At 48.5% G+C, this 14782-nt stretch overlaps 1 protein-coding gene across 7 annotated transcripts in view; it reads left to right on the forward strand.

Annotated features, from left to right (window-relative positions):
* The window catches only part of TXNDC16 (thioredoxin domain containing 16), a 40624-nt gene extending 27185 nt beyond the window's left edge, over positions 1 to 13439 (forward strand). For 6 of the 7 annotated variants that reach the window (XM_084519669.1, XM_084519670.1, XM_084519673.1 and 3 more), the window contains exons 16-20: positions 2723 to 2807; positions 7325 to 7463; positions 8071 to 8231; positions 9890 to 10080; positions 11485 to 13439. In XM_084519669.1, the coding sequence (XP_084375795.1) occupies positions 2723 to 2807; positions 7325 to 7463; positions 8071 to 8231; positions 9890 to 10080; positions 11485 to 11780 (872 nt within the window). In that variant the 3' untranslated portion in view covers positions 11781 to 13439. The remainder of the gene's footprint in view (positions 1 to 2722; positions 2808 to 7324; positions 7464 to 8070; positions 8232 to 9889; positions 10081 to 11484) is intronic. The other variant, XR_014693195.1, reaches the window with a different exon arrangement.
* The last annotated feature ends 1343 nt before the right edge of the window (positions 13440 to 14782 follow it).

A 14782-nucleotide genomic window follows, 5' to 3' on the forward strand; every position in this document is an offset into this window, starting at 1 on the left:
TCTAGAAATCTCCCCCTTGCTTTGTATCTGATAGCTGCTGGTGGCATAATCTGAATCTCTGCTTGGTATCCGGAGTATGCCATGGCAGTGACGTTAGTCCTTGGAGGATTTTATGCGTGGCTGTGTGTTTCCTGTTCTCTGGTAACTGGTGCACAAGCGTTTTGTTGGCTGCTGGGACTTCTGTTAGTAGAAATGGTGAATAATTGATCCTGATTCGCTTTATTTGAGATCTTGTGTTGTCTAAGCCATCCTTTGTCACTCAGCAGATGCAGTCGGACACAATTAACACCAGCAAAAGTAGAAAAGCAGCTTAGCTCAAGCAGCTTCAAACTTTCACTCAATACAAATCAAATTACACGCTATGTAATCTACAGGCTTTAACAGTTTTCAGGATAATAAAACATTCTCCAGTTAAAAGAATTGGAGTTTTCTGGAAGTCTGCAGTTAACAGTAAGTTCTTTCGTGTTTGGTTTGAGACCCCTGTCTTTACCACGCTGTGTGCTTGACACTGTCTACCTACTAGTGTGTACCCTTAGGTATGTAGCTTTTCCATGCTCATGGAACTTTTCTCCTATTGCAGTGAAAATTTTCAGCAGTATTTTAATTTTCAAGCCAGCTGGGTGGCACCTTGGTCTGGAAGAAGCCACACAAAGATGCTGCAAGTACTGCTGGAGTGTGTGATTTCATGACATGCCTTTTGCTGATGCTACAGGAGTGAGGGCCTCAGATGCTGCCTCTGAAAGCTGCAGGAACTATAGACTCTTCTTCCTCCAGCAGTTTTCTTTCTTGTCGTTCCAAAATCCCGCTTTGAAGCTGTGCTTGTGCAATTCATGGGAGCTGTCATAAAAGGCAGCTGGGATTCCAGCTCGAGGCACATACTGCAGTGAGTGACCAGCTCTGCGGGGACATAAAACAGTGTTCTCAGGGGAATTGGTTTTCTAGGAATTACTTAAATAGCTTATTTGGAAGCATTTTGTATCTGTAGTGGAACTGTGTGAATTTAGGGGGGTTCTTGCACAGAACTAAGCATGTTGCTGTGAGCTGTGTGTAGCTGGCGATGTCACAGATAGCCCCCAAAAGGCCGAAAATTTTGGAAGTGGGGTGGGAGGGAAGTGCGAAGTGGAATTTGATGGGGAGGAAAGGTCTCGGTGCAAATGAGCCTGATGAAAAAAGCAAGCCTGGATTGTGCTGAACGTTGTCCAGATTTAGGAGAGAATTCCTGCAGCCAGGGCCTCTCCAGGGCAGCACTTGAGCACATGCTTACGTCTCAAGTAGAGTGTTTAAAGTTAAATGCCTGTGGAAGTGCTCTCCTGAGGAAGTTTGGATTTAAGCCTGCTCCTTCCATGTCAGGCTGGGTTCCTTAGTGCCTTGTAGCACAGGGTGTGCTCACAATCTTCCTCACGGCCTTCTCTTCGGAAGCTGGACCACCAACAAGTTTCCAAAGGATTTCTTGCTGAAGCTCACAGTATTCCTTATCGGCTGGCCCTGTGGCTTGTTTTTGCCTCAGCACTGATAAAAACAAGTGACAAAAGAAAAACTGAATCTGGAAAGCGGTGTCAAACCCATCCTGTGGTATTTTCCCTACATCACAAGATGGACTGGCCAACCTGTCTCACGAGCTTTGTGACACACGCGTTGTTTTTTTGCAATGTCTGAGCTCCCAGGGAGCCACTCCTTTTAGGATCTGAGCTTCCACTTGGAAAGGAAAATAGTGTGAAGGAAAGCTCGTGGTCCCTGTGGCTCCAAGGGATCACAATGGAAAATATGGCCCTGAGTCTTGCAGGAAAGCCAGGGGCAAAGAACCAAAAAGTGACCAGTTAGAGCCAGCAAGCTTCAGTTTATGGAGGTCTGAGTCACTGGTCCCAAGTGCTTGGGTTGGCCAGTTGTGACACGATGGTGGATGTTAGGAGGAGCAGTAAACAGCATCTGGATGGTATTTTGTTTGGGTTAAGAAGCAACGTGGCTCTATCAGAATCGTAACCTTAACTCTTGGGCAAACCTGACTCCTCTGAACTTCTCTAGGTGATTTCTCACTCTCCGTAAGTCAAAAGAGCCTTCAGTTGCCTGGTATAAAAAGAGTGGGAGAGTTGAAAAGTGCTGTGTTTTCAGGCTACTTTGGGCAGCCTACTGTGTCTTCAATTCAGTTCAGGCTCTGTGTCTTCAATTTAGTTAGCCTTCTGACCCTGGATGCCTGTAGCAGACCCTCCTGCTGGGAGGAGCAGGGTAAGACCAGAAGACACTTTGGAAGAGGTTGGTTTATCTGCTGGGCACTTAACACTACTCCCGTTCAGCCATCATCAATCATTTCCAAAAGGTCACGGGGATTTATGCGATTTCTGTTTAGCCTTGTAAATGGCCTCCTGTTTCTAGGAACACTTATGGTCTTTAAGTCCTTAAGGGCATTTCACTTTCCATCAATGTCTCTGTCGTGAAAATCCTGGAAGCTCAGTGCTGGTGGCTAAAGAGCAGACGCCGTTCTCATACTAGGAACTCTTTGCTTCTGATCCTTTCAGCTGCTGCCAGCTCCTGCCTCACGTAGCCTGTGGCCATGAGGCGCATCCATTTCTCATCAGCCACTAATCATAGTTTTGTTCACAACTGGCAATTTGCTGTGGGAGGGCGTTAAATATGCAGATGCGGTGATTTGGTTTCCAGAAGGAAGCTGCCACTTCTCCATTGTTTATTTATGTATCTTTGTCTTTTTTTTTTTTTTTTTTTACAGCCAAGGAAGCTTTCGTAGAGGCAGGAAGCATCTTAAGTGGGCACGTGACAATGGGGATGTATTTTGAAGACGATGCCTTGGCTTTGTGAGTTGTTTGCCTTTCTCTTTGGTGAGAATTCAAACTGGCCTGCAGTTAGCACAAGTTCTGCCTAAGCTGAGCATTTAGCAGCAGCCCCAAACAGCTACAAGTGACCTGGTTCTGAAGCAGCATTGGTCAGGACTCTTCCACGGGGACGTGTAGCTGTGATTCTGCCACTGATTTATAGCCCATCCAGAGGCAACCTACTTAACCCTGTTGTAATGAACAGTCCCAACAGTCCCTTCGTGTTGTTCAGGTTCACTGTAGGTATCTTCAGTCCTCCAGCCCTGCCAGTCCCCTGTGTGTTTGTTGGGTTCCCCATAAAAAAAGGGCCCAAACATACGGGGAAAAAACAGGCTAAAAAAACAGGCTGCAAAAATGGTACCTTCTAGCTAGGATCAGTGTGCAAAAAAAAAAAAAAAAGAGTTCTGCCCTTCTATTTCCATCAAGAAGAAATGAAAAAATTGTTGTTCTGCCTCTTTCTGCAATCCCTTCACATGCTCTTTGCCTCTTCCCTCTCCTGACGCTGCAGAAGTGCATGCTGAAGTTGGGGTGGGTGGGAAGGGAAGCCTAGCTGCAAAGCCAGAGATGTAAATTGAAGTTTTGCTCTGGTGGTTGCTTCCACTTGCCACTAGCAGCCAAAAGGGAGTCAGCGTGCTACTTGTGACTGCTGGCAGGCTTTATACCAAGGAGTTCTTGGCTAGTGGTGGAGTGGGGATTGTGTCTGGGTGCTGGAGAATGGTTTGAAAGCCCTTAAATAAATGCTGGCTGTCCGTGGAGCTGCCTTGGTGTCCAGTAGACTGCCTGCCTGTAGCACTGTAAAAGGCATTGAACTCCTTTGGTTTCATCCAGTAGACGTTCACATCTGGCTGTGAGATGTTTGCAGCTGCCGATGCCAGGAAAGAATCTACCTCTGTCACTTCTAAAGTTTATATTGCGGTGAACTTTATTATTTATTTTTTTTCTTGAAAAATGTGACCACCCGTTTCCCTCCCCTTGGCAAGAGCCAGACATTCCCACCATTTCCAAGCATAACTTAGGGCAAGCGTACCTTTCCTGGAAGAAAAAAGCTGGGAAAATACAGCAGCCTTCTTCCGCGAAGTGTGGTAAAGGTGAAGCCAAAGCTTTCTTGTTCAGGTCCTGATTGATTGAGAGCATAAGTTGAGGCCCTGACTTGAAGCCAAATTGGAGCTGATCGGATATGGGCATGTGTCAGTGCACACACTGAGCTGTATCAGTAACACTCACTCCACCAACGCAAAATTGTTTGGATTAGATTGTGAGAGATGCTTCAGTGCTTATAAATGCATGTAGATCCAAAGAGATCTTCGGCTTGTCCTGACATCTCATTTCCATCAGGAACTGGCCATCAGGGCAGCGTTAAAAATCCCCGAGGGTCCTTGGCCTGTTTTCCAGGAGTGGGTTTTAACAGCCGGTAATGTAGCGGTGAATTATTTTCATTAGTTTTTTTTACAGATGTGCTGCATCACTTGCATCATTTGTGATGAGATATGGACGTTTTTCTGCTGTGCATGGAAAATAAAAATGTAAATTCGTTGGCAGGACGTCTCCATTAATTAAAGCGTGCTCAAAGCACCCACTGTGGTCAGGTATTAGAAGTGAGGCAGTGCAAGGCCTGCTCAAACCCTGGGGTAATGGCAGGAGCTGAAGTCACAGCCAGCAGCATCAGGGTGAAAAACCTGCACCCAGCAGCTGAAAGATCTTCTTTTTTCTTCCCTAATGATCACTGCCCAGGTAATAGGAGGAAAAAAGCGAAGGAAGGCAGGATGGTCCTGAAAAACAAAAAGACACCGGTAGAAAAAGTCTGTGTTTTGTCAGCAGTGACACATGCAAGAATATACCACCGTCCTCCTGCTCCAGCCATAGCCTGGAGTGTGCTCCCATTTCGTTGGAATAGTTAATACAGTTTCTATTGATATTAATTCTGCCAAGTTTGGATTTTGGCTGTGGAAGGTGTTTTTAGCTGTGATTTGTGGGTGAAGCTACTGTAGATGGTCATCTTCTCAACTGTAAGTAGAAAGTAAACACTTACAGGAATTCCTTATGCAAGAGCCAGGCTCACTTCCCTTCTTTAAAGAAGAAAAGCTTTTTTTTTTTTTTTTTTGCTAGGCTCTCACGAAGGCAATGTTTGTGGCTCCCCAGTCACTGAAAGCTGAGTCCTGCTCACATTTCTCTCTTCCCAGAGAAAAACGTATGCAAAATGCACCAAGAATGTTCTCAGCAAAACTGTTTGCTCAGCAAACACCTGAACAGTTGGTAACAAATGAAGAAGAAAAAAAAAAACTAAGGAAAAAATGCTTTGAATGAAGTCATTATTTATTTCTCACATATTTAGATGTCACAGATTCCTGCCAAGTATTTGTTTGCAGATGTTTTTGATTTAAATGTAAGGCTCATATTACCCATCTCATACCCCTGCCGTATAAATAGAAAGCTGTCATGAGCAACAATACAGCCACTTGATGTGTATTGGTCATATTAGCAGTGAGATAAGACGTGACTGCTTTGTAGACTTTATCAATTGGATGGATAATTTGTTGGTTTTCTGGCAGCATTTCGGAAACTTCCTTATGAAAGGCAGCTGAACAACTCGATCTGTTTAGACACAGGGAACAAGAGTCTTTATCTCCTCCTTAGAAGTGATCGAGCCAGAGAGACACTTTAAGACCTTGGGGGAGCTTGAGAAGTTCAAACTTCCAGAATGTCTGAGGTTTTAGTGTTCTCAAACAACAGCAAATGCAGGTGAGTTTGAAAAACAACAGGCAGGAAAGATAGCGACCTTTGTAACAGATCAAAGGATTCCCAGCCACAAGCAGAGATGTGAAATAACTCTAGGCTCTGGAGCCTAGGCAGAAAGCGTAGCTCAGGAATGGATTTACAACTATTTTTGGAAGAGAGAAGAATGTGTAAGATACAGCCCTGGCTTTTGGTGAGCTGAGAGAAGGCCAGAGGTATCTGGCCTTCTTGTTGATGTCAAAATACGATGGGAGTTAAGAAATTGCAGTGCTTCCGTGGTCTGTAGAAAACTGGGTTGTTTCTGGTGGGAAAAAAAAAAAAAAAAAAGGTGTTGAAATGGCCATAAAACCAAAGATTTTCCAGAACGCAGAGGCCAACAAAGCAGAGGATACTCCACCATGAAGCTGAAAAGGCTCTGAGAAAGCCAAGAATGGGTTAGCAAGGATTTCACAACATTTGAAAGCCTCAGCAAAGCAAAAGGCTGTTATTGCTGCTCCTTCTCAAGATACCAGTGCAGATCGTGGGTGACCCTTAGAAATTTGCAGGGGCGAATTTCCAGACAAGTAAGTGCCGTGATGGGGAAAGGGAAAAGCCTGTGTTTGAGCTGAACATCATGGAAATGTGCTGTCTGCAGTCACCTTCACTTTGTTTGCCATTGTGACCCAAAACAACAAACACTGAGATCTTTAAAGCAAATCTGAACACATCTCTGTCCCATTCAGAACTGCTAAAATAAGTGTCCAAACTGGATTTGCCTGGGCAAACCCCGGAGGGGAGTGCAACTGGTTGTAACATGACTTTTCTAGGAGCTTTCCTTCATTAAAAATTACTGTTCTGCTGTAGGATAAATCCATGTTGCACCTTTTTCATATGGAAAAAAAAAAGGCAGACCAGATTACCTTTGGAAAGGAAATTTAAGATATTCTACCTGACAGCTTCCACAGCCCAAAATGTTCCTATGCCTCTCTCACGTGGGCTCACTTCCTCAGTAATTCTAGTGCCTCAGTCTCTGAAAAATTAGCAGCAACCTTTGACAAATAAAGTACAGACAGCCCCCAGAGCAGTCGAGGCGGTTTGCTTCCTCAGTTTCGCCCTTCCTCTGGGCAGTGACATCTGGAGCCCCCAGGGCTGAAGTTCCTCAAACTTCCAGAAAATTGCTCACCCGCCTTGGTGTGGGCTGGGCCCTTTCATCGCCCAGACTTCTCCTATTTTTGCTCTTTCCACCTGCTCAGCTTTTCTTTAAATACCCTTGAGCCCTTTTACCAGAAGAGCGTTGGGGAACAAAGACCGGGCTGGTTTCTCTGCTGAGAGTAAGTTCAGAGGCTGTGTGTGTTGCTGTGACATAGCGCTGGACCTCAGCACCACCACACACGGTCACCAAGACAAAAATCAGCCCCCGTGGGCTGGTGTCCATCAGGGGCAGTCTCAGACCCCTGTTTGCTGTGGCTTGGGAGATGCTGTAAAGTGCTGCGTGGCTATTTGCACACCTGAGCTGTGAAAATGAAAGGTAAATGCCAGCAAATCCTTTAGACTGTGGTGGATTTTTCACTTATTATTTCCTGTTGGCTCACGCTGGGGCTGTGCAGGGACTTGGAAAAAAAAGGGGAGGTGGAAAATGTGGCGTGCAGGGAGGCAGCTCGGGACCCTTTCCTCCTGCAGGACCACTTCCCCATCGCCACCTTTAACCGTGAGGACGCCAGCTCTGCGTGCAGCAGGTTTGGTGCGTGCTAAATCCCACACGTTTAATTGCAGCCACCCTTTTTCAGGTCCCGTAAATACGCAGTGTCTCCCCCAGCCCTCCTTCTTGCCAGGAGCGGAGATCGGAGTGTGGAAGGCATCGCTTTGTCCAAACACAGTGCTCAGGACATCGTGCAGACGATCAGATACAGATTGCTGGACACGTTTGTAAGTAAAAAAAAAATAATTTTGTTTTGTTTAGTTTTGTTTTTTGTTTTGTTTTTGTTTTTTTTCCATTGCGGTCATTTTCATGAGCTCTGATTATAGCATGGGGCTGCGCAGGATAAATATGTTTGCTCGTTATTTCTATCGTGCTGAGTTACATGTGTATGTGTGCTTTACGACTTGGAGCGGACAGCCTGGACAAGAATCTGTTGTTTGCAGTGTGGTCTCGTGGGGCGAGACCTGGGAGTCTCTCAGCTGGCTTGTGCTCACAGTCCCAGACCCGCTGTTGTGGCCTCCTGCAGGGCCTGCTCCTGCACATGGATTTCAGAAGCTGTGTGGAGTTGGGCTGAGCCTGCCTCGCTTCTCTGCTCACCCCCCTTCATCTCAAAGTGCTCAGCTTCTCCTTCAGACTTAGTCTAGGGGTTAGACATTTCCAAAGTGCACCCAAATCCCATCATCCGTACTTGGTTTTAGCTTCCTGCATTCAACGTGGACCCTACAGGCTTGTTTAGCCCCTGCCTCACTCACGTAAAAAAAAAAAAAAAAAACTGATTTTTGTCTTGCTCTCTCCTCCCTCTAAACCCCAACTTCTTGTTTTGATGTCTTGCAGCCCGAAATCACTGTGCAAAATCTGCCTCGCTACTTGCAGCTCAGGAAGCCCTTCCTCATCTTGTTTAGCGATGGTGACATCGGTCAGCTGGAAAGCAAGGAAATGCTGAAGCTGGCAAAAGGGACACCGCAGCGAGCGTTTGTACCTTGCTGGTTGAACTTGTGAGTACGCGAAACCGTCTTTGTTTCTTTCCATTAAATTGCTCTAAGCAGTTCAGGGCGAGAAAAAAAAAAAAACGAGCCCGCAATTTCTCAAAACATTATCTATCTGGTAATGTGGTTATATGGTCTGAAATCATCATGGGTTGGGAGGCCAAATCATTTAGCAATGATTCAGTATGTATCCTGGGCAGCTGCAAAATTGCACCAAAAAAAAAAAGTTAAATTAGTAAAACCTTAATTGATTGCAGAAATAATTGTCAGTAGAATAAAATGTTCTCAAAGATACAGCACGGTAGTTTGACCCTGGCACTGAAGCTAGTTGTATTTTCTTTTTACACGTGGGTGAAAAAAGTAAATTTGCCCTCCTGGAGTGTCTTAAAGCAATTATTCCATCAGCAATTAGAGGGAAACACAGCAGGGCAATTAGTGATTGCTGACCGTAGGAAAAAAAAAGTTTGCAGAAGAAGGGAGAACCAGAAGCAGCCCTATAAGACAACCTTAAAAATATTCAAGAAACAAAATGAATCCAGGATCTAAGAAATACAAAATTATAGAAGAAGGGATTATTTTTTTTTTAAATCCTCTCCTCCTGTGTGCATTTTGAGTTTTTAGCCCCTGTTTGTTTTGCCCAAGCCCAGAGACACCTCACTGTCTTAATCATAACGTGCTTTGAAGTCTGGGAAGCGCCTAGCAGCGTGGGCTGCAGTTTTGCTAAAGGGAAATGCACATGTTTTCAAAGAGAGGACGATTTGTTTGCCAGTAATGCGCAAGAAATGAGAGCCCCTGGAACTTCCCCACCTACGCATCTGCCTCTGTTCTCCTTTACTGAGAAAGAAAAGGCCGTCCTTTGTGAGGGCAAGAGCGCTTCCACACGAGAAGGCAGAATACGACCATTGGCTTTTAAAAGAGCAACACAGTCCTAGAAAGAGGACCTCGTTCCCATGGTGAGAGCCAGCTCAGACCCCGTGCACCACTGAGCCTCAAAATAGTGCCTGAAGGCCTCGTCATCCTTGTGTCCTTGCTGTCCCTGGGTCTCAGTCAGATGTCCTCTTGTGGTTCTGTGGCTCTCGGGGAAGTTGCCACTCCAACTCCTCGATGCTGGCTTGTAGGAAACCGCCCTGTTGCTGCCAAGGGACTGGGTTGTGTGAGCACACCCCTCTGCGTTACCTCCTGCCCTTTCTTGCAGGGTGCTGACAGCAGCCAGGCTGCAGGGAGCTGGGAGTTCTCCCCCAAAAATTGCACTGCAGGGGCTCTGCAGGGAGCTGGGAGTTGTCCCCCGAAATAACACTGCAGGGGCTCACCACGTTGGGGGCCGCTCTGTCATTTCTGTCTCACCCGTTCTTCAAAACTTCTGGGGGAGCAAATTTCACGCCTTCCTGCAGGATTTATCCCAGCAGTTCTCTGCTCCTCCTGCTAGAGGATTTCTTCATGCATCTCCTCCTGCTGTCCACTATCTCTCTATTAGACCCTAATGGCTTGCTTAAGTCACTGAGCTCATAAATAACGCTGGGAGCTTCTACAGCTGTCCCCTAGGTAAAACTGTGTTCGTGTGCCTTGCTGGATGTGGCCCAAGGGCTTTGGCACTTCCTTGACTCCTGGTCATGTTCTGTTTGTTGCCAAACTGCTGCTGAGCGAGTCAAATCTCTTCTTCTCACCAGGAAGAACACCCCGGTGGGCCGCGGGGTCCTGAAGGCGTACTTTGCCAGCGTGCCTTCGCTGCCTGTTCTCATCTGGGTGAACCTCCACGCTGGGGGTCAAGTGTTCAAGTTCCCATCAGAGCAGTCCATCACCCAAACCAACGTCTTGTCTTGGCTGGAGAAGCTGAAGGCAGGACTGGAGATTCCCAGCAGTAAGTGGACGAGCGTTTGAAACGTTCCTAAGTGTGCACTCTTAGCTCCGCTCTGTTTATGAGAAGATGCTACGTGCAATAAATTGTCTGCCCTGGAATTTAATGATGGAAAAACTAGCTATTCTAGTTTGAGTTGGAGCAGTACAAATAGTCCGGCCAGAACAGAATACCCATACTCACGAGTTTGCTTTGGGACTGTTTAAAGTTCAGAGCCAAGCGTGAATAGTTCTGAATCGACATCTCTTCCCTGTAATAATCCCCAAAGCTGGCCGTGCTCTCCGCTTGCTGAGGACAGATTTGCTGAAACAGGGCTTGCTATTAAAAAGTCCCCTGACTCCTGGCTGTCAGGGTAAGAAATAGCTGATCTTTAGGCACCTTCCAGCATTTTTTTTTGGTCAGGTGAGTGGAAGGAAGCTGGTGTTTTGCTGTGGTCTTTGGGACATAAAGGGTTGGCAAGCTTTTCACTGAGTCCCTCCTGCCTTGATCGGCTAATGAAGTTTAGAAGAAAGGCAAATATGCCTTCCTACAGCATGACACGTTGCCATGGGGTGCCATGAGAGGGGCTGGCAGCCTGCTCCAGGCTCCCAAAAGGCGATGGGGATTTTGATCTTTGATGAATTTCTAAACGAGCCTTTCAAAGCGCTTGTTTCCAAACACCAGCCTCAGCCTGGATGGGTAGGACGTGTAGTAGGACGTGTGTAGGATGTCTCAGTACCCAAAAACATCACTGCTGACCCAGTAAGGGCTGCTGCCACGCTGTGACCCGGCCGTCTCCCCCAGCTCTTTCCATCTCCACCGCTGAAGGCTGCACATTCAGGTCTCTGGTTGGGACCTTCCCTCAGCTTTCAGGGCATCAGAGGGGTGCGCTGATGGTTGGGCAGCACGGCCAAGGGCTCACAGCCATCACAGCCTCCTTTCTCGAGCTTTTAAGCACTATGAACTGCACGATCAGCCTTAAAAGCATAAATTAAAGAGCATCCTCACTTAGCAGTACCGCTTCCTCTCTGCAGAGACAGCAGTCTCGCTCCATGCCTAATGACATTTCAGTAATGCACTCATTAACATAGCTATTTGAGGCCCATCCACTGCTGCAGGGACACGGAGTGTTGCTGCTCCTCACCTTCACGGTTTGGAGCTCTGAGGACTTAAAAGCAGGTCTTGGAGGAGAGGAGCCCTGGGCCAGCTCCAGTAAATATTAATGCATCTGTGGTCGGTTGGATCTGAGGGTCAGTATTAGCCGTGGAGGAAAAAGTGATCTTTAAAAAAAAAAAAAAAAGAGATCTTTAATTTTGCATTCGCTGGAAGCACAGAAAAGCTATAGTTGGCCTGAAATGGAAATACCTGTGAAGGGGGTCACGTCACAGCCTCTTAACTCATTAACAAGCGACTGCGTTCACTTCTCAGGTACCTTGTCTGAGGAAGACTGGAAACCACCTCTTCCTGCTTACGATTTCCTCCAAATGATGGACACCACAGCGCCCGAATTCACCCTCCCTACCCCCTACCGCCACGGGGACGGGGACGGGCAGGAGCAGCAGCAGCCAGAAGGCTCTGAAGAGAAAGCCACAGGCAGGGAGGAAACGCCTGAGGAAGCTGGGCTGAAGGCAGAGAAAGTCCAGTCCCCTGGGAGGGACCTGCGTGGGACAGCCCCGAGGCTGGCAGGGAGGGAAAAGCAGGCCAAGAGACACAGCGAGCTGTGAGAGTGAAAGGCTGTGGGACAGTGCCCAGAAAAAAAAAAAACCACTCTCGCTTTCTCAGCCCTCAGTGAGCCTCTGCAACAGAGAGAGAGAAGGGAGTTTGGCTGCGAATTGGTGGCGAGGGGATAAAACAGCCCCTAAAATTTCAGTTTAAATTCCCCGGGGCAGCGTGTCGGTAGGTCTCTCGCACCCGAAATGTGTCCCTACAACCTCCTGGGCACTGCCCGTGTTGCATTTCACAGCAAACCACGGGAGCAGAGCTGCAGGGAGGCTGCTGCCGAGGAGTTCTGCCCTCCTGGTAATTGCCGGGGAGGCAGGGTGAGCTCGCCGTGCATGCAAAGCCTTTGGCTCCCCAGCAAATCATTCCAGAAAAGCTGAATCAGCACAACCTTTCTGTACAGTTTCTGTATATCTCACGAAGATTACTCTCTGATTACCCTGGGCAGGAAGAGTGAGTGATTCCAGGACAAGGAGCACTTCTCTGCCCTTGGTTCCAGGAGAGGCTCTGTCGGCGAGCTCTGCCCTCGATGAGCAGTTCAGTCTGCACTGTCACTGAGCGGATCCACGAGGGCAAAAAATCCACTCACCCCAAAGCTGCTGTGTTTAAACTGACACGCAGTTTTTTTACACCTAAAACTATTTCCACCCGAGTCAGGAACTGAATTCATCAGCGCCCATCCTCGGGGCTGACAGCGGTACCTGGCTCAGGTGGCTTTATTACGAGGGCCAGAATTGGGGTCAGCACAGCAGCTGTGAGTACCCAGCACAAATATTTGGGCCATGGCTTTTCTCAGCGCTGGCATTTTCTTGGTTGCAAGCCCGGGGCGTTATTTACAGCCTCTGCTGTTTTGCTGTGGTCTCAGTAACGGTAGCGAGGTTGGTGCCTTCTGAGCCAAGGAGGGTGCAGGGAGGGAGGTGTGTGGGGAGAGCAGCGGTGCAGAAATGAGGGGAGAGGGATGAGGGGCAAGGCTGGGGGTGCTGGGGCTGTTGCAGTGCGTGACAGAGCCGTGCCACGTCCTTTTTTTTGAGGACTGGAAGTGGCATTTCAGCCTCGAGACAGCAAAAGGTCTGGCAATCCATGCTGCAAGACGCCTTGGGGTGCGATCAGAGGGAAGCTCTGTCTAATCCCACTGATGGCCATGAAAATCTTCTTCCTTTTTAACCTGCTCTGTCCCACAGCACTGCCGAGACGTGCCAGGAAGGTCAGATCTTCCTCCTTACGGCTCTGAGGTTCCTGGTGAGGGGGAAAAACGGCGTTAGGGACCCACCGAGAGCCTTGCGAAGCCTCTCTCATCCTGCAAGCAGCCTACGTGGTTGGGACTATTTTGAAACGCCGAGAAATAACCCATTACTCTTGTGCTCTCCTTCAAGCCCTGAAGTGGAGCAGGCCGTTTTTGGACTCACTGACCGGGCTCGGAGCCAAAATATCTGTATTTAAAGTCCTGAACCGCAGCGTGCAGAGCGGAGCCTGCCGAGCAGCACAACTTTCCCAGGGGAAGGAGGAGAGGGCGGCGAGTTCCCCTCCCTGAGCTCCTGGAGCTCCTTTACACGGCACGGGGACATTTCCAGCCCTGCGACACGGCTGCTGCAGCACTTTGCACAGGCAAAGGGCAATATTTGGGCTCATCCTTCAGCATTAAATAAATGATCTCTCAAATTTAAGCGCTCCGCGTCGGTCTCAGTTGCGTGGGGCGGGCTGATGTCCCGGCCCCGCGTGTCCGGGATGGAAGCACGCTTCCAGGAAAGCTCCTTCAACCCCTGCGTGCGTGCAGCAGAGTTCAGAGCCCCAAAGTCCTGCACTTCAGCAGATTTTGTGCAATCCGTGGAGCCTTCCCGGATCCCCGCTGCTCTTGGCAGCGCCTCGTTTTTTTTTTTAATCGTGGACCTGAGCCACTCGGGAGCCTGTCACTAGGGGTCAGTGCCACCTCTTGGTTATGGCTGGGAAAATTTGTTTAATGCCTGCTGGAGAATTGCCACCGAAGCCATGGGGGTTCAGGAAAAAGGTTATCTTGGGGGGCTGAGGGCCTGTTTGCTGCTGGGGCAGCGGCCAAAGCAAACCTAAGAGCTGAGGAGTCGCAGCGCTACGGGGTTCAGCACATCACCAGTGGGGTCCCTAAACCCCGAGCCTCCCAGCAGGGGTTTGGCAGTGCCAGGAACCCCGAAACACACCATCAGGTCCCTGTGGTGACACGGGGAAGGGACAGGCTTGTCCACAACCCATCGAGCTGGCTGGCATCCACGTCTGATGGAGCTGCTGGCTCCGAGCAAGGTTTTGGTCGGGGTCCTGCACCCCACGGGCCTGGCTTTGAATTTTTTTGTTTCTTTAAATGCAAAATGTCTCTTCCCTTGTGCAGCGCTAGCAGGCACTTAGAGACAACCTCTCGAGGCACATAGGTGCCAGGATACGGACGGAAAGGGAGAAAATGTCCCGGGGGCTGGGAGCAGCTTGATCGCGGTCTGCATCCTCCAGCTCTCCAGCTCGCTGGCAGGAGCAGCCCTGTCTTATGTTATTTTTAAGAGCGACGGCCCTGGGGGAAAGACCAGCACGGAAAGAAGTAGTCAACAAACCCAGTGTGTGTTTATGGACGGGAGTGAGAAGGGAGCCCGAGGAAGAAGAGCTCTGCAGTCCCGCCGGGGTGGGGAAGAGGAATTCAGAGCGGTGGAAGGAAGCCAGCGGTTGCTGCAGGATGGGGTGTGTGTGTCTGCAGCTTCTTTGTGTCCCAACACGTGGTGATAGGCAAGAGAAGCACAATCACAGTGAACCTTGATGCTATCAGCTCCCTTTTTCAGCCATTTAGCATTAAAATGTGTCTGTTCGGGCCAACCTGCAGGCCTCTGCCTCCCAAGATGATGCTAGCGAGGTGCACAAGGAGCTGATGAGCCGATAATTTCCTGATAGATTGGATTGATGGAAAGTATTGACACTTTGGGGGCTTATATCACTCTTCTTTTGGCTGTAATTCAGCACTAAAAGTCAGAGGTGGGCGTTTCAGGTGCTTCAGTTC

This window comes from Aythya ferina (genome assembly GCF_964211825.1).
Source record: "Aythya ferina genome assembly, chromosome: 5".
In the NCBI taxonomy this organism is placed as follows: domain Eukaryota; kingdom Metazoa; phylum Chordata; class Aves; order Anseriformes; family Anatidae; genus Aythya; species Aythya ferina.